General features: G+C 35.0%; 3 protein-coding genes and 1 long non-coding RNA gene across 4 annotated transcripts; 2 read left to right on the top strand and 2 right to left on the bottom strand.

Annotated features, from left to right (window-relative positions):
- Positions 1-1,452: 1,452 nt before the first annotated feature.
- LOC136805823 (uncharacterized) lies at positions 1,453-2,166 on the bottom strand. Its single transcript, XM_067062390.1, has one exon. It carries the CDS (start codon positions 2,164-2,166, stop codon positions 1,453-1,455), a length of 714 nt encoding a protein of 237 aa, XP_066918491.1.
- Positions 2,167-5,653: 3,487 nt separating this feature from the next.
- Positions 5,654-12,588, top strand: LOC136805700 (integrin-linked protein kinase-like). The gene is made up of 13 exons (XM_067062237.1): positions 5,654-5,766; positions 6,013-6,178; positions 6,437-6,532; positions 6,610-6,706; positions 7,201-7,248; positions 7,484-7,507; positions 7,640-7,734; positions 7,885-7,994; positions 8,574-8,695; positions 8,786-8,907; positions 9,017-9,116; positions 9,302-9,432; positions 11,997-12,588. The coding sequence occupies exons 1-13, from the start codon at positions 5,678-5,680 to the stop codon at positions 12,138-12,140; spliced, it is 1,344 nt and encodes a 447-aa protein (XP_066918338.1). The 5' UTR covers positions 5,654-5,677; the 3' UTR covers positions 12,141-12,588.
- LOC136805699 (ankyrin and armadillo repeat-containing protein-like) lies at positions 9,426-11,789 on the bottom strand. Its single transcript, XM_067062236.1, has one exon. It carries the CDS (start codon positions 11,740-11,742, stop codon positions 9,439-9,441), a length of 2,304 nt encoding a protein of 767 aa, XP_066918337.1. The 5' UTR covers positions 11,743-11,789; the 3' UTR covers positions 9,426-9,438.
- A 992-nt stretch (positions 12,589-13,580) lies between the features above and the next one.
- LOC136805701 (uncharacterized) lies at positions 13,581-14,111 on the top strand. The gene is made up of 3 exons (XR_010846437.1): positions 13,581-13,671; positions 13,808-13,878; positions 14,023-14,111. It is a non-coding gene; the product is annotated as an uncharacterized lncRNA (long non-coding RNA).
- The last annotated feature ends 5,337 nt before the right edge of the window (positions 14,112-19,448 follow it).

The following is a 19,448-nucleotide window of genomic DNA, read 5'->3' as shown; positions in this document are numbered from 1 at the left end:
ATAATTGTCAGTGGATAGCAAAGTGTTAAGATTTTTAGAAGGGCTTCAGTTGTTTTACAGTATTTATAGTTTAGTTCCAGCGATGTCAATCAAACTTCAATAGTTGTTTTCAGTCGAGGATTATGCCCTAAATAAGAGAATACCCAAGTTAGAGGATTACCTTATTTGGGAGATTTTCAGTCTCTTATTTAAGAAAACATTACCTAAACTAGGTCACAGTTTGCTTCAGAGCAAACTGGTGCGACCGCTGTTTTACAGAGCAATTAACAATTTTTTGGCAGTCAACAGAACAACATCCATCACAAATCATGTATGATACTTCATAAAAAATGAAAAACCTCGTGAAAACCAGCACATGTAAAATGCAATATAACTAACAATGCCAAAAAGAATTGCAGAGGACCGAGAAAAGTTATAATTCAAAATAATAACTCCAAGAAGTACATCTAAAAACAAAGACTACCTCTGAAATCAAAACGCTTGCATCCTAGCTAACACGCTGAACTTTCTAAGCCACCGTACCATCCACCCATACCTCTCTGGGCCACCGTACACGCGGGATATCTCTTAGATATTTGCGTGGTTATCTCCATCCCTAATATTCAGCCACCAAAAATGAAAATTAAAGATGGTAACTTAAGCTGCACGATTTCACTTTCGATTTCAACGTTCAACCTCCCGACTCCGTAAAACAAAAACACGACGGTAAAAAACCGCCTTCAGGCGGTCGACTAGGAGAATTCGACATCGACAACTGTTCTCAACTATGGTCACCCAATGAAGTTAATCTGATCCAGCAGATCGAAGATCTCCAAAAATCATTCTACACAAGGAGGATTAAAAACCTACACAACCAAAACTATTGGGAAAGACTACAAACATTAAAACTGTTTTCACTGCAGAGAAGGTGTGAAAGATATATTATCATATACACTTGGTGTATTATTGAGAAGCTTGTCCCAAATCCTGGGACAATCACGTTCTATGCCAATCCCAGACAAGGAAGAAAATGTCACATACCACTAGTGAAAAGGGGGCCATGGCAAAAAGTCATATACTCAAGTTTTAAAGTCCAAGGACCAAGGCTTTTCAACTCGCTGCCAAAACGTCTGATATGAGGGATCTCACTGGGTGCAAGAAATTGAAATTCAAAACTGAGCTGGATAAATATCTTTTTACAGTTCCCGACGAGCCACTCGTGACTGGCTACACTATGATGAGACAAGCTGAAACAAACAGCATCATCAATATGAAAATTTACATCGGTCCTCACAGGATGGATGCGTAAAGATATTACGAAACAAGCTCAAGGTAACTCAAGGTAAGGTAATTCTGTACGTTTCACAATTATACTTCAGAGCAGACTATTTGCGCAATAATATGAAAATAAGATCACGCGAAAGATCACGTTTTGTGATTCTGATAACCCAAAAACCAAAATAAAATACCTTTTCATTCTTGCCTCACTAGTGGTATGTGACATTTTCTTCCTTGTCTGGGATTGGCATAGAACGTGATTGTCCCAGGATTTGGGACAAGCTTCTCAATAATACACCAAGTGTATATGATAATATATCTTTCACGCCTTCTCTGCAGTGAAAACAGTTTTAATGTTTGTAGTCTTTCCCAATAGTTTTGGTTGTGTAGGTTTTTAATCCTCCTTGTGTAGAATGATTTTTGGAGATCTTCGATCTGCTGGATCAGATTAACTTCATTGGGTGACCATAGTTGAGAACAGTTGTCGATGTGTGGTATGACTAAAGACTTCCAAAGAGTGAGCATGACATCATGTTCTCTTGAGCTGAATGTTCTCAGAATCCAACCAATGAGTATCTGTACTTTTTCTACAATGGTTAGAATATGTTGGTTGAATTTCGCATCGTCTGACATGGTAACACCAAGATCCCTTGTTGAAGATTTGGTTTGGATTATCTTTCCTTCACCTGTGAAATAACTGGTGGCTGGTCGGTTTCCATAATGGAGATGCTCGAACTTTTTTCCATTTAATATCATTTTGTTTATGGTCGACCATTGATAAACATTGTTAAGGTCGTTTTGTAGGTGAAACTGGTCAATGATGTTTTGGATTCCTTTCTTTACTCGTGTGTCATCAGCAAAACTTGCAAGTTCTGCTTTGGTTGTCCCTTCATCAATGTCTGATATCATGATGATGAAGAATAATGGCCCAAGAACCGATCCTTGAGGTACTCCTGATTGAATTTTTTGTAATATGATTTCTTTTGTGAATCTCCTCTGTTACTCCATGGTTCAGACAGTTCCTCCAGAATATTGCAAGTGGTTTAGCAAGTTCTTCTTTGCAATTTTTCAGCAAAATTGCAGGAAATCCATCAGGACCTGGAGCAGAGTTTGGTGATAATGTTGAGATTGCTTCAATGAAATCTTTTTCGTCAAAGTCTATGTCTTTTAGCACGTTTGGACATATTGTTGGATGAGTGACGTCATTTTCCGATTGTACACTGAAGACCGATGTGTATTGGTCTTGGAGTATATTAGCAATACGGTCAGCATCATATATCAAAGAATTATTTTTGTCACGCAGTGGTCCAACTTTGGATTTTGATTTACTATGCTTTTTTGCATATGCATAAAAAAATTTAGGATTGTTTTTTATTGATTCTGTTGCCTTCCTTTCCTGGCTTTTCTTCTCTGATTCGTAGGATAGCTTTAGTTTAGTTTCAATGTCTATTAATTTTTGTTTGGATTTTGCATTTTTCATTGGGTTTGGAAATTTTCTAAAAATGTTTTTTCTTTTTCTGAATAAAAATCTTTCGCTCGCGTGGTATCTTCTGAAATTTTTTAGTGTTTGGTTTTCGTTTTGGTACATATTCCTTAATTATGTCTATGATCCAGTCTGTGATTGTTGACAATTGGTCAGCTGTCGGTTGATCATGAGGTTGTCCACAATTTATCCTTCATTTTTTCCTTGATTGATACCCAGTTTATTGTTTTTGAATGAAAATTGTACTCATCAAATACATTACGCACAACAAAGGGATCCTCCTTTTGGAAACTTGAGTGTAAATCAAAGTGAATTTTAACATTGATCATTGAGTGATGGGATATGTAATCTGGTGATGGGGCTGATTCATAGCTGTGTATTAGTAGAGGGTTATTTGTGAGCATTAAATCCAGTGTATTTCCTGCTTTGTGTGTGGCTCCTCTAATGTGTTGAATCAGATTATGGTCATTCATAAGAGTGAATATTTCACTAGTCATTCTTTGTTCCTCTGTAGATGCCCCAGGGTTTGAGCACTTGCTGTCCCAATTTGCGTGTGGCAGGTTAAAATCACCTGCTATGAAGATGTCTGGTGTTTTTCCTTCAGTTTTGTCTAGTTCTGATTTAATTAACTCTATAACTGGTTTGAATTGTTCATTCTTAGATGGATTTCCGTTTGATGAGTCGTCTGGCTGTCGGTATATTCCCCATATTTGGATATCCAATGTAGTCGAACTCAGACAGATGACTTCGATAACGCCATTTGAGTGTGTAACGGTCTGTTTGAAGTGTGATGAAATATCTTCTCTCATGTATATAGCGACACCACCACTACATCTTCCAAATCGTGACTTTGGTCTTTTTCTGTCGGACCGAAATATTTCATAGCCTTCTATGTGTAACTCAGCATCATTATGGTCTTTGAGCCAAGTTTCTGTTAAAATCATAAATAAAAAGTTATTCTCAATCAACTTGTCTTTGATATATGGTACTGTTGATTGAACTGTTTGTGGTTTAAGTCCTTGAACGTTTAAAATTGAAAATGAATTTAGCGAGACGGGTTGATCATTGACGGTTTTATTCCCCAGTTGGTGTTCTGAGGGGACATCATTCGTTGAGGATACTGGTATTGTAGTGGTATTTCCTTCCTCACTTGTTTGTCCATCAGTGTGGATATTTTCTGATCGATCTCCAGCATTAAGTATTTTTTGAATTTTTGAAAAATTGTGTTCAATTGCGTTCAATTGATTCGGCGTTCGATTCGTTCGATTGACACCGTCTGGCCCTAACCATCCTAGGTCCACGAAACAAAAGCAGAACTCAACCAAATTTTGCTAGAAGGGAGAAAAAAACCTGCTGAGTCGATCTATGAAGTTTAAAACTTGCGCAAAATGATGAGAAGACCAAAAATTAACGAAGAAAGAAAAGTCTCCTAGTTTAAAGAGAAAGAAATCTCCTACTTAAGAGACTTTCTCTTAAATAGAGTATATCTCTTATTTAGGGCATAATCCTTGACTGGTTTTGGTGAATTCGACTGTCTTTTTTGTGAATAACTAATTACTCCACAGCTGTTACCTATCTACCGTGCGGCTGGAACCTCAATATTCTAAGATTAGAAAAAGCTATACTGAAAAAACAGAACTACTATCATTTGTCAGTTAGTCACACTAGGAAATCAAGCTTTCAGTAAAAACAATATCAGTCATTTATTTGCAACAACAAGAATGAGAGTTACCTCAATCAAGTTCCCCAAGACAATTAATTAAAACTTGAAAGCCAAAATCAATATACGCTAAAGTAACAATGATTCTACGCATGTAAATGGGTCAGAAGAAAAATTTCTGCAAAATAGCCTATCTGGCGGTATGCGGATATAGGTGGTTGTCTTCTCCCCCATTGATCTTTTTCTTTGGAATTTATATTTATTTCATTTATATTTACAATTGACGTCACAAATATTATACAATATATTTTGGGGACCAAGCCCTCTCTCTTAATCTACTCTATAAGAACAAAAGATAAAATATGTTAGTAACAATATCGACAATACTAGTATCTAAGAACGTTTGTTTGTCTTAGCTGTATATTATTTACTCTGTTACAAAACTTTGGTGTTTTCTTGAGAAAACGTTTTTCTTTTTGAGCCTAGCTGTCTAAAATATTCAGTTTGAAAAAAAAAAAATTTTCTGACATGGAAAAAAAATTTCTCTTTTGCAGCTGGGTGACTTTCAAAAATAAGTTCACCCGGCCGATTTTCGGAAACAAGACTGGCTGGGTCAAAGGTTGTAGATGTTTTATTCAAATCCAAAAACATTGATTTTTCATTACATGCCAGATGCTACCTTCTTACCATGTTTCTTTTTTATCACTTTGTCTGTTTTGTAAACCAAAACAAACGGCCCAAGGTTACTTTCCAAGCCGTAGCAATAATAAAGATGGCTGACGAAACAGTGATGAATGGTTGAGTATCTTGAACAAGTTGAAAAATTATTATTCATTCAGTTGTTCATTGATTATCAGGGATTTCAGATATTTGATGTTTTGGGGTGTGAGTGGGTGGTTCAGTTTTTAAAACGCCAATTAACATTATTCTGAAAAGGATGAAGTTTTGTCTGTAACATACTTTATTAATGTCAAAAATTTTCGTGATTTTTGTGAATTTGCAAAAATGTTTGTGTGTGTGTTTTGATCAAGTGACTATTTTTGTATACAGAGTTACTACATGGGAATTTGTATATTGTTTATATTGATAAGATTTAATTGCATATTTTTGCTACAACAAAATGATGAAGCTAGCATTAGGTAAGAAAAGTAGAAAGCAGTGTCAAGTTAGTTTGCTCTACTGCAGCCATCTTTGCCAAACTTTTCTAGCTAAGTACTGACTTACCAATTTACTTTTTATTTTTTATTTTTTAGCTATTAAAATTTTAAAGTTGAATCATGGAAGATATCTTTTCGGCTGCTAGAGAAGGAAATGTTAAATTTGTCCGAACCTTTCTTGAAAACATTGAGAATGATTTGAATGAAGGGTAAGTACTTTTGAATTTTATCTGATCCTGTTTAGAAATGTATAGCTTAAGTTGTGTTGTTGTTGTTATCCAACTCAAAAAAGATGGTGTTCTGATTATTGCAAAGGAAATATTTTCCCTTGATATAAAAATTAAACAAAATTTCAAAGTACTGTATATATTGTATTTCTGTATTATTGACATAAGTTAGCTAAGTTATAAATTGATCCTTATATTCTGACCAACTCGTACATTATTTCATATTAGTGATGATCATGGATTTACACCTTTGCATTGGGCATGTAGAGAAGGTCAAATGGTTGTTTTTGAAATGTTGATGGCAAGAGGGGCACGTCATAGTGCTAGAAACGATGGAGGGGATACACCTTTACATTTAGCTGCAGCTCATGGTAATAAAGACATTGTAATCAAGGCAAGTCATTTTTGGGTTTTCTTTTATGTACAAAAATCATAATTGGCTGTATATGATATGCTATTTATAGGCAAAGGCTATTCTTTAGGTAATTGGGTTTTACTTTATTTATGCTGTTTCGGTAAAAAGAACCTAAAATAATCTGTTCTGAAAAAGATTATACACCTGAATACAGCTGAACATCTTATTTCTCACTACAAAGTTTCATGTGAAATGCTTTTTATTTCAATGAAATTATTTTCTATTTTTAAATGATAGCTTTTGCAACACAAAGCCAATGTCAATTTAATGAATGAACATGGAAATACGCCATTGCATTATGCTTGTTTTTGGAACATGGAAGGAATAGCTGTGGTATGTTTTTTTTCTTTTTTTTTCACTCAATAAGCTAGCATGACAACAAATTTATGTCACATGTGTTTGTTTTTAAGGAACTGGTAAATAAAGGAGCTCATGTATCACAGTGTAACCGATACGATGAAACACCCCTCGATAAAGCTACTCAATTTGTAAAAAATCTGTTGAGGGGTAAGCAGAACTTTCTTTCGTTGAATTATTTTCAAATATTATATATAAGGAGATGTTATATGGAATAAAACCCCACATTTTTCTATTTTTTATAGCAATAGTTTAAAATGGTTAAGGGAAATGTTTTCAAGAGAGTAAAAGTGGGGGTTAGAGTGTAAGCATTTTTCTAAGCCAAGTCTTTTAACCTTTCTGGTATGGCAGTAGGAAAGATCTAAAGAGGTCTAAAGATTTTCTTAATACCTTTGCTTACTATGAAATTGAAGTAGTTTTTTGAAGAGAATACCAACTATTGGCTATTGATCTACTCAAAAGTGGATACAATCATTTTAAAATGCAAGAAATTTATAAATAAGGATGGTAGAACAGTGGTCCGAATATTTATGAATTTTTTGACTGGGATTTCTGGTTAATTGAATTTAAAATCGAGGCTTTTTTAAAGCCTACAGTATCTAAAAAGATACCGATCTTTAGAATAATTTAATTTTTTGTTACAGATAAAGCGAAACAAGGAGGACAAAAATTAGAAAGGAAACCTTTTGAAGGTAAGCAAATATTTCGTGAATAGTTGATTGGTGATGGAGCCTAAGCTTTTCCAGTCAGCCAGATCAGAAAAAGTGTTTTTTCTTGATTTTCCTAAGATTTTCTCATTAGTTTTTCTCGTTTATTTTAAATTTAATAATGTTTTCTGATGACTAACTGGATAGGTACATAAAAGTATCACTTGTTTAATTCTAAACTTAATTTGAATTTAATTTTTTTCCATCTTTTTCTTTTCAGAACCAAAAGGTCTTCAAAATAGCAGTAAGTGTTCTTGTTTCAACTATTTTTGAAAACATTTTTCAGGTTTTCTCTAAATTGGTATCAACAGAAATTACTTCACTGTAAAAAAAAAGGATTTGATCAACAATTTGGATGATAAATGTTTGTATTTAGATTATGATTATTCGACGTTGAGAGGAGGAAGCACTGGTATAGACATCAATGAGATCCACCTGATGGAACGCATCAGTGAAAGTGTCAGTGGAGAGGTAAATCACTCTCTTATAAGAATTGAAAACAATCGGGAAGAGACGAGACAATGCTATCTTGAGTATTATGACATGCATATTTTAGCGATTTGTAAATTTTGCGTCCAAATGTGACCGTTTTGTAATTTTTTGGAGTTAATTTTCATTTAGCTTTTCAAAGGTGTTTGGAACAATGCGCCAATTGTTGCGAAGAAGTTGAAAATATATGGAATACACAAGCGATTGGATCTTCACTTTAATGAAGAATACCCCCGTCTTAGGTAATTTTTAATTTTTGGACCTACCCCGGTGGAGGTCCTATAAATTACCCATGTTCGTTCCTGCGTGCGTGTGTTTGTGCGTTTGTTAGTTACCAGCTTTTCTCGAGATTGGCTCTTTCACTCTTTATGAATTTTTGCACAAAGATGCATAACTATAAACGAATGTGACAGAGCTTGATTTTCGGGAAAATTTTTTGTGGTAAATTTCAAGGGTTTTTGGACTTTCTGAACTATTGGATCTTTTTTTTCTTGTTCTTAGCCAAATTACTCAAATTATTGATGAGATAGATGTTCTTTTTGCTCGCGAAGTCTTGAATATGAAAGAATATTTGTGTTTGAGCATGAAATTTTGGTTTCTAAACGTTTTTTTATAAGAAACAAACGACTAATTTTAATCGATTGTCACTATTTGTGTTCTGAATGATTGTTTGATAACGGTCATGCTCACGTAGATATCAATTACATATGTGTTAAATGCATAACGAGGTAGGTCCATAAAAGTATCGCTTGTTATTACATGCTTCAAATGCCAAATTTCTTAATTGTTTCTAATATTTCATTGGTCTATTTGTTTTGCAGGATATTTTCCCACCCGAATATTTTGCCAGTGATCAATGCAGTAACTAAGCAACCCAACCTTATGGTCATCAGTCAGTTCATGCCGTATGGTTCTTTATACGACGTCTTGCACGAAGGATCAGGTATCTACTTCATATTCACCACACCTCTCCAATATGTTTACAAAACTTAGATCAAAGATTTTATTCTTTGGGTGTTTTCTATTTATTCAGGTATTATGTTGGACCAGGCACAAATTATCAAATTTGCTTTCGACATTGCAAAGGGGATGGCATACTTTCACAGTTTAGAACCACTCATCCAAAAATATCATCTCAACAGTTTTCACATAATGGTATACGAAGTTTTATTACTACGAATATTTACAAATCATTAGAAAATCTAAGATATATGCACAACATTAAATTCAACTTTAAACTTTGTCATGAAATTTATTTCGACAGGTTGACGAAGACTTGACGGCACGAATCAGTATGCCTGACGTTCGATATTCCTTCCAAGACACTACAAAAGTACAAGCACCCAACTGGATGTCTCCTGAAAGTAATGCATTTCAGTATTTTAGTTCATATTGCACATTTCTTGTGGTTTTCACTGCTTTTTAGAGACACTTCTTCCATTTTTTGAAAAAGACCTTGGTATTAATTGTACCAGATTGTACAAATGTTTCTTTCTTAAGATTTTGAAAACAAAAGAAACAAAACTTATTTTGAACATCTTATTTTCAGTGTTACGACTGAATCCGGCATCAGTTGAACAACGTTCAGCTGATATGTGGAGTTTTGCGATTGTCATGTGGGAATTAGCGACACGAGAAGTTCCTTACTCGTCACTATCACCCATGGAATGTGGAATGAAGGTAAGGTTATTTTGCTGTATTGAGAGAGGAGCAATGCTTCCATCTTTCCACAAAGTGCGCAGGAAGTTTGGTGAGCTTCGACCAGCTTTCAATTTCATCAAATAATCCTCTTTGCTGTCGACATATTTTCAGCAAAACGATTTCAGCTTTGAAATATTTAGCTATACTTGCTATGGCGACAGCAGAAGCCGTTTTCACCATGTCATCTTCATTCTCCATCAAGGAGCACAAAATGTCTAAAAAATTCGCTTCGGTGAACGCGGCTCTCATACCATGACAATAAAGAGAGATGCTGGCCACATGGTCAGCTGCTGTCGCCATGATATCTCCGTCCTGGTGGTGGAGCAGGTCGAACAGTAATTGCAGACCTTCCATTATTGTGTATGTTGGCGATGTATTCAGGATATGGTCTTTCAAAACTATCATCTGAAATGCTGAGTCCACTTTCATTTTCGAATCTTCAATATTATTGAAGAAATGGATGGGTAATTTGAAGTTTCTGATAGCTTTGTATTCTTTATCCAAGAGAAATTGAGTTAAGATTTCACATGCCTTGAATCGGATAGATGGCTGTGTATGTGAAAGATATCTCATTACTGCACTAGGTGGAAAGCTACCAAACTTCTTCATTATTCGGATGCCATCTTTATTCTCGAAAAGTAAGCAAGCAATCGTTTGGTACACCTCCAGTTCAATTACCGGTTTCTCCGACTTGATTGCTACTTGCAAAATAATGTTGATACTATTCTTCTCCAGCGCGATCTTCTGTATAGTTTTGTTGGGAATGTTCGCACTACGTATACACAATTTTTGCATGGTTTTCAAGGCACTGGTCAACATTTCGTCTGCCATTAAGAACGATTTCAAACTAGAATTCAACAAGTGTAAAAATATGTTTGAGCCCACCTCATCGGAGAGTGTGTAACTGGCCATCCTTAGAAGCACATTGAAGAATTCACCACCATAGTATTGTAGAACAGTGGACGAATTGCTTGTGGTGAGGTTGACGATGTATTGCATGGGAAGACTTTTAGCCACGATCATGGTTTGTCGGTGCTCCCCACCAGCGATGGACCACAAAGCCCTCATGATCCATTCTTGCGATTCGTCTTTCTTCATCTTTTTCATTTGCTTCAACAACTCTGCGATGGAACCACTCTCCATGAAATAAAGTTGCAGTTGTTTGTTCTTCAGTGTGCTTGTGTAGATCACTTTGCAAACTTCTTTTAGAGTACCTTTTGTGTGCATGCATGGCTGCAAAATATCGAAAATTTTTATCGAAATTAGTTTCATCTGAATCGAACTACTCTCGTAAATGTAAAAGCGAAGAGTTTTCAAGGAAACGATTTGAAGCTCTTGATTTTCAGTTTTCTTTAACGTGTCAACAACGATGTTCAGCAAACGGTTGTTTTGATCAAAGAACGATTGCATTGTTTCATTACCCTTCAGAGATTTCAGGATGATTTCGAAGGAAGAAATTAAGAAATACTCGTCTGTCGTCATTTCCATGAACTTGATTATGCGGAAAAAATTGTTCCGTTCCCTCATTTTATTGGAAAAATCCTCTGCAAACCTTTGACAGCATTTTAGTATGGTGAGAATGGTTGTCGAGATTTCTCTTTCTTTGAGGTTCTCCAATCGTTCAGCTAAGATATCAATGATGTTGGCTTTGCTTAGCACTGTGTACGTCTCCTGCTCGTTTTTGATTAATGTCTTTTCGATCAATTGCGTCAACATCAGTTCCATTTCAGGTTTGTCTTCGACTAATTCTGCTTTGTAAAGTTGTATGGTTTGCTTGAAAAGAGTATCTACGTTTTCTTTATCGCATCCAGAACTTTTTGAAGTCATTTCAACAAAGATCTGTAAAGAAACCATCTTCAGGTTTTCGTTCAAATTATCAGTGGAAATGTACTCGAACAAACGTTGCCATACCATTTCATAAAGGTGCTCATAATTGTTGTTGATGATGTAGAGAAGAAGTTTGTTCTGGTGATTAATGAATGCGATGTCGATGATATCATTTTCATCCACATCCACCACTGTAATGTCTGTATTATACATCAACAAAACGCCCACTGTCTCTATGTGTCCCTCTGCAAAAGCCAACCATAATGGCGTCACTTTCATTTCATCTTGAGTTTTTACCTCTAATCGTGACGGTTTGTTTTCGACCAGTCGGTTGACGGTTTTGAAGAAGCCTTCGTATGCTGCATAATGCAAAGGCGTCCACCCTTTGTCGTCATGTTCCTCTAATTCAAATTTGTCGTTTGTTGCTTTTTCTACACCACTATTACTACTGCCAGCCATCATTTCATTCTCATATCTTCGGTTTTTACTTTTATCAAATCGAAAACACACATAGTGAGTCAGCAGTGAGAGACGATAGATTATTAACTGTTTTCTTCAACAATATTTTATAGAGAAAAAGTTGATAATTGCTTGCTGTGTAATTGAATGTTCTTTTGAAGTATTTCCGCTTCTACAACACCCTCAGGACCATTTGAAAATTATTTTCTAATCGCTTTGTGAAAATATGATAAAATTGTCTCTTTTTCGATTTTTAGATCGCGACGGAAGGATGTCGTCCACCTTTACAACCGGGGATGCCACCGCAACTAAGCAAGTTGATATCACTTTGTTGGAATGCTGACCCCACAAAACGACCTCGATTCGACCAGATCATGCCCATCTTGCAGAAAATGTTATAGATTTCTTTTTGTGGTGTCCCGCTTTCCGAATTTAATTTTTAATAAATTTTTACAAATATCTATTTTGTATATTGTAGATCGATTCTTTTTTCATCCTTTAATTTAACAGATTTTTTAAAGCTCTTTATACACTAAGCAATCTTTAAGGTTTGTTTTATTCTGTCACGTCAAGTCCTCTTTGAAATGTATTTATTTATTAGTCACATAGAAATCCAATCATTTTTTTTATTTTGTAACTTTTATTTTATAAAGTGAAAATATACTGTACAAATTTCAAGTCCTTCATACCTGCAACACCTTTATCATAGTTCTCTCACTTCAACATTTTGTCTTTTCCTGTCTCTCTTATATTATCATTTTAATCTTCTTTGTTTTTATTTACAGGAAAAACAGAAAATATAATATAAAAAATGAAAAATCGAAATTTTTCAAAAACTTTCTACTTCAGGTATGTAGAAAATTTTTGTTCGATCTTCCCGTTAATTTATTGCCCTGTAATTACGTGGGTTAAGCTTAAGAAAGCCTGAGGCACATCAAGAATTTTGATCACTGATTATCTGATCAGATATCACTTTCATGATAATATTAATCCTTTGCCATATCTCTTGTGAAACAAATCGGCTCTCGCAGTTTGCCAAACGATTTCCCAATCCCTATTTCTGTATCATGAATCAAATTAGGTCGGAAATGAATTGCAGTCGTTATTGAATAACCCTAAACAACGGAAAGAAGGGGCGACTTTTGATCATTCTAACGGTCTTGGGCATTTCCGTATCTCATCAAACAATTAATTTCGACAACGTCACAACACCATTTCCAATTAACTGTTATCATGAAGTTGAATCTCTCTCGGCCTTAACTTGTACTTTTTTTGATTTCTTTTGATGCTCGAGACTTTTAATGATTTTATCTCAAATCATACAAACTTATCCTGATAAAATCTGTTGTGAACGACTAAGGTGATGGGATTCCCTTTCTCTCTCTTCCCTTACTCATGTTAAGCCACCATCTGTTGCAGACATTTTGATTCATCTCTTTTGAAGGGATGTTAATTTTGCTGGCTCCTCTCTAGGCGCAAACTTTTCTTCCTTCCTTAATGCGTTGATTACTGGTGATGATTAGATGTTAAGTTAATTTAAGTGATTATAGTAAGATAAGTAAATAGCTGTTCAATTACCTAAAAACGCTAAACAAGAATTTTATTGTTTTCAATTATCACGTTTTTTGATGAAACATTAATATGCTTATCTAGCATCACCGAGAACCCCCTTGAAATTCTCCACTTTTACATCTTAATCTTCAATGGGTAGACAGCTTATCAGGGGGTAATGATATCATCTTCTAAGATGTAGTAATTACGTAAACAAAAACAACAACAATGATCAAGCAGTATAAAAGGGGTGATCAATATTCTTCTGGCATCACTTCTCATCGTCTCTTCTCTCCATTAACATCATTGATAAGTAAAATTTTAAGTATTCATTCACTACTTCATCAAACACATTGTGGTGTGGTTTTCATTTGTCACAAGGTAATTACATACATGCGTATTTCTATTGGAAATCATTATTCTCCAATCAAGTCCGTTTTCCTTGTTTCGTGTTTGTTTCCATCTATATAAACACAACGTTCTCTCATCATCGAATTATTTCTCTTTCTCACTTCAGAAACAAGTTGCAAGAAGAACCATTCAATCTTTCTTTTCAAACCTCGTGAAGAAAAATGTTTCGAACCAAAGGTAAGCATCATCGCTTGTTATTTCAATCGAAATCTTACGTTGTTTTTTTTTAGTGGATACTTTTTTCTTCAAAACATTTCAATGGAAGTATTGGCGTTTTTGGGGTTGAGCTTCATTCTTAGTGTTTCCGCACTTCTTTTTCAGGACTTTGCTTGTTGGTTTTCATGGTGATACTTGTGGCGCTATCGCATGTAGATGCACGACCTTCAAAGGGCAAGAAAAGGAAATGTGTGACCAACTGCAGAATCAATTTGGACCAATGTTTCACTATTGCGAGAGGTTTCTCAGAAAAGTCCATCTGTTTCGAAGCGAAGAAGATCTGCAAAAATAAGTGCAAATTGATATCAAAGATTGGAAAATTATTGCGAGCAAAGAAAATCTAATTTATCTTTATAATAAAGCGTCATCCCCGTGTTCTGTTTCAATCAAAGCTATTTATCTTCATGTAATTTTATTTGTATTTTATCCATTCTGTAAATAAAGAAGCAGATTATTTTATAAATATTGTAAAAGAAAAATTTGTATTTATTCAATTTTTATATTTTTTAGAATTTATCGAATAAATTTTCAAAAGTGAAAATGAAATTGATTCGAATGCCCGACTCTTTGTGAGCGCCCTGGAGAATAATAATTGAAGGGTTTTTTTTCAAACAGGCTGTGATTGTGATCAGTTGTCATTGATTTGCATGTATTAATGAGGGTTAAGTAACGACAAATTAATGTTATTAAACTAAGGAGACGTAATTTGAACAGTTCATTACTTGTGCGGTGTTGTTTGATGTCAGTCCTAAAAATATCCTCCATCCCAATTATCCGCCTCATTATTTGGTTGACCAACTCAAATTTTCTCATCAAACAATCCCTTCATTTTTTAAAATAAAGTTAAGCCTTCGTGTTCCAGCAAGTCATTTTTCTCACAAAGATTTAGAATGGTTTACAGAAAGGGCGAAATTCTTCGTTCAATCAATAGATACTGTCGTCGATTCCCAAGGTCATCAAACAGGCTTTTCACTAAAGCAAAGACGACTATCAAGGTCATTTAAATAAATCCTGTTTCCTATTTTTCCGGACACAGAGGCATTGCGTCAATCCCGAGGGGGGGGTGTACATAGACAAAATAGATGTATGAACGGGCCACAAGGGTCTCTTTTTTTACCCTCGAAAGGGCTAAAAAAACATAAATTAGCAATTGAGTCTCTGAAAGGGTTCTAAAATTACGATATATCAAGAATGGATTCCCTCAAAATGTCATAAATTGGCGTAAATTGTATTGAAAATTAGGGAAAATGGGATAGATTTTTTCTCTAAAGGTAGATTTTTTAACTTTGGCTTGAACAAACCCTGCCACCTCGCAAATCAAGCGCCTTCCCGGGCGTTAATCTTGAGCTTGATTAATTAGATTTTAAAGTTAAGAAGAGAAAATAGTTTTATCCTCCTTTAATGGGGCATTCTGAAAGAGCGAAAACTCCATAAAACCCGATATGTTCCTTCCGACTTTTTGTTTCTGTTTCCAGTATGTTGCACTGTGAAATTTCCCGGCCCCAACTTCTTCTTTTGAGTGAAAGCAAAATATTCTCTCTTCAACATTTTAGTTGACTGCGTTGTTCCCGGAATTTATTTCAGAGTTTTATCAGCAACAAAATAGGTATGACTAGAATGGATATCGTTTCAGTTTTCTTCCTATACAATCTGCTGACTTTCATAACTTCCCATTAAATCCATTTTAAAGAGTTCAGGAATCAGCGTGTTGCGTCAAACAATTAAGAGATGGTCATTAATGCAAATCAAGCGGCTTTTCATCAACTTATATCTTTCCTTTCCATCTTCTGATGATTCTTCCATTGATTGAAATTACGAAAACGATACCATGCTGATTCCAAATAGAAACTTTTAATTTTTGCGATATGATCATAATTAACATTTTTAATGGTTTTTGATAATTGGTTGCAAGTGGCTAAAGACACGTACTCCGAATGAATTGACGTTTGACGGACTGGTTGTCATTATTCGCTTTCCTTCACGCCTACCTTCGGTCTTTTTCATCTTCTTTCCTCAAACGTGAATTCTTTTCGATTCGTCTTTTTTCTTTTGTAATTCTTCGAATTTTCCAGTTGATGTAACAATATCTGAATGTTGTTCCAAAATATTTCTCTGTAATTTTGCTGATTCATGTTCTTTTATTGAACAATATGTTTTGGGGTAATTTTCATTTATGTTTCTTTCCAATAAAGGCGTTTTATAGAATGTATCTTTAATAGTTCTTGATTGGTTCTAATTAAGTTAAGAATTTTGACGTCAGTTCTAGACTTCCTGTTCAAGAGGAGTCATCCCTTGAACCAGCTTTATATTCGTTCTCAAAGAATTGGTTGAATGGCAAATAGCTATCATGCCTCTACCTAGGTCAAACAAATAATTTTGTTCGTTGCCCCAGATTTAAATTTCCCTCAAATACCGTGAAGATTTATAATAAGATTTTAAGATCAAGGATTAGTGAACATTGAGAAAGTCGTTTTAAGTTGCTTCTAATCACTTAAAAAATTTGTTTTTCTCCAATAGAAAATTGACGTCAGCAGTGGTGAAGTCAACAAAATTCATAAACAGGTCAAACGGACAGCACACTGAAATGAACAAACAAAAGTAAGATCTTAAAAATATGCCTTGATATGACCCTGTTAGAAATTATACCTTGAAAATGTGAATTTGCAAAAAAATATCTTCTGCGACATTTAGTACGTCAACAGCAAACTCTTTCACCTCTCGTATCTTACAACTCCCCAACAAGACGGCTACTGCTGAGGTTTGGCAGATAAATATTTTCTTTATAGTTTATCAACTGAAATAGTCATTCCCGATGCCACAGAAAAACTTAACTCCCCTAAATAATGACTCCCCGGTCATCATAAACTAATAAACGAAGACTCTTTAGAGTTGCTATTTCTTAGGAAATATTCACCCCTTTGGTTTAAAATGACTCCTCTTTTATTATCCATGACAAAATTATTAACCTGCAAGCGGCTTTTTGAAATTTATCCTTTGACAGTCTAGAAATACCGTGACTCACTCATTCAAATTTCAGTCAATTTACCACCACTGGAAGCGTTTTGAAAACCGAAATTCTGTACACTTTTTCCCAAATACCGAAATACCGGACATAAAAGAAAGCAATACCGTGTCACTTATTACCTTGAACCCAACTCCCCCCGCGCCTCATTTGGATATCCAGGGCTCTCCTTACACACCCCCGAAAAAGAAGCACTATGTAATGGTAGCGTTTCCCGTAAGAATATTTAGATTTAGCTCAAATTTGTCTACATCGGAAAAAAAGACTTTGTCACTTTCATTTCGGAAGTATATCTGTTAGATCAAGAGCTCGACAAAATTTCGAATCATCTGTTTTTGATAAGATCACAAATGGATTTTTCTGTGAATATCTTGTTAAGAGATGATCGCATATCACAAATTGTACCATCAACAATTAAGTGGGTTGTGTAACTACAAGTCCTTACGCTCAACGAAAAAGAAGGTTGGTTAGTATGGTAACATCTACCATTAGCTTACCAAATGACGACATGTACTTTGGTCCCATGTAATGATTTACTCCAATTAAATATTGGAGTCTTGACTTGTCTAATAGTTGGACAACGCATTATGGCTGCCAAACCATAATTGAAATTGAAAGTACACTCTTTCTAAGTACACCTTGGAATGTACTTATTATTGAAAGATAATTGCGAGTGAACATGAATATTGTCACGTCCTTCAAACACAAACCTACCCACTCATGCAACTTATCATAAATCTTCCAATGAAAACAAACAACAAGGAACCTTTCGATGAATGAAGAAAGAGGAAGTCCTTCGTAGGTGGAAAATCACACGCTTCAAATATCCTCCTTCAACAATGGATTTTTATTCTCTCTGATCGAGTGTCATTGCGAAACTTAAGTTCCTGTACTCGTCAATGTCAAATTTTACGCTGAGTTTTATTGTATTTGAGTCGTGAAAATTCGATTCAGTTTTTAATAATTTCCAATTGTGGTCAAAATTGAATTTCATTCTCGGAGTTTTAAGCCCAAAGGTCAAATTTGAATTTTTTATTTGAATTAGGATTACCTCAAAAAGTCTTTTCCGAAGAGCTTAGGCTATTAATGAGACCAAAAATGTTTTTACCGATTCTTATTCGAACCAATGGAGTCTCGGTTGAGTCGGCTATGATCTGGTATTTACTTTTTTTTAATTTGATTAGGAAGCTTCTAACTATTCGACACGCTCCTGATTTTGATTGCAATTCAACTCTCTTTGAAAAGTCAAATAAGAAAGCACCAACTACCAAGTAGAGATAGCGCTTTGGATCAGAGGAATGTAAAGAGATGGAAAAACAGCTTCTTGAAAACAATGGAAAAAGGGCTCGTCATATACCAGGTCTCTTGCCCTTAAGGGAGTTTATGTTGAGTAAATAGGTTTCTTTTGTTGTCGCTATAAAAAATCTGCATAATTAGCGTGTTGTGACAAAAATTTTTTGTTTCAAGCCTGATTATGCGCAAACTTTTAGGGCTTATATTTTGGGTACACCTCTCCTATACGAAAAGGTACCTATATCTTCTTGCTCAAAATTTCCTAGCAATTCTACTGATATAACGGCATCATGACCGCACCATTATATGGAGAGCTAGAGCTTGGGAAAATTATAACTTCATCTTGATTTTACTCGATTTCTGACAGTTTTACAAAAATCAATTTGATATCCTTGCGTTAGAATTTTTTTTGCTATGCATTGGTAAAAATATTGTTCCTCATTCTTAAAGATTGAACTAGTAATCGCCGAAAAAGGAAAAACTAATTTTCTTTTTTATCGTCAATTTATGTAGAAATCGTCCGATGTGTATGGCGAGCGGTCTTTTCTGGACTTTCATTTAATAACCTAATCAACGTTTTTGCAATAGAATTTTCAATAGAAGTGATCGTTGAACTTTAAGTAATCAGAAAAGCTGTTTTTCCATCTCTTTACATTCCTCTGTTTGGATCGAAAGCCCTGTTTCTTTGAACTCCAATCAAAGATCGCGGATAGAACTTAGTTCGGTATTTAAATTCATTAGGTGTTAGTTATGTAATGCACTTGGAAAAGTCTCTAAATACATAATAAAAATTCAAAGGAGAGGGTAAATTTACCATGCAGGTCGTCAGAAGGAGAGGCAAATCTTTTTTCCGTCAGCGGACGCAGACCTGATTTAGCGACCGCGAAGACCTGAGTCAACTCCTACATAAAGGCCTATTTGCTAGCTATAAATGGAATTAGAGAATAAAAACTTTAAAGGCACTTAAAACTTTGAAAGAATTATCGGACAGTAGAGTGTCATTTATGAGAGTTCATTAAGGAAATTTGATGTAATTGGGTTTATGTATTTTTTCCTACAGTGAAGATGGTTAGTTTTTTATTTGTATAGATCCTTACTGACTGAGAAAGAAGGCAAATCAATTTTACAGGTTAGAATGGCGGGTCGTTCCAAATCACTTCGGTCAATCGTCTGTCGTCGAAAAGAAGGGTAGAAATATAAACTCGCTTATGTAGTG

Source organism: Clytia hemisphaerica, unplaced genomic scaffold (assembly GCF_902728285.1).
Source record: "Clytia hemisphaerica strain Z4C2 unplaced genomic scaffold, Clytia hemisphaerica genome assembly, whole genome shotgun sequence".
NCBI classification, from domain to species: domain Eukaryota; kingdom Metazoa; phylum Cnidaria; class Hydrozoa; order Leptothecata; family Clytiidae; genus Clytia; species Clytia hemisphaerica.
The sequence above is the reverse complement of the archived record's forward strand: the minus strand, read 5'-3'. Positions and strand labels throughout refer to the sequence as shown.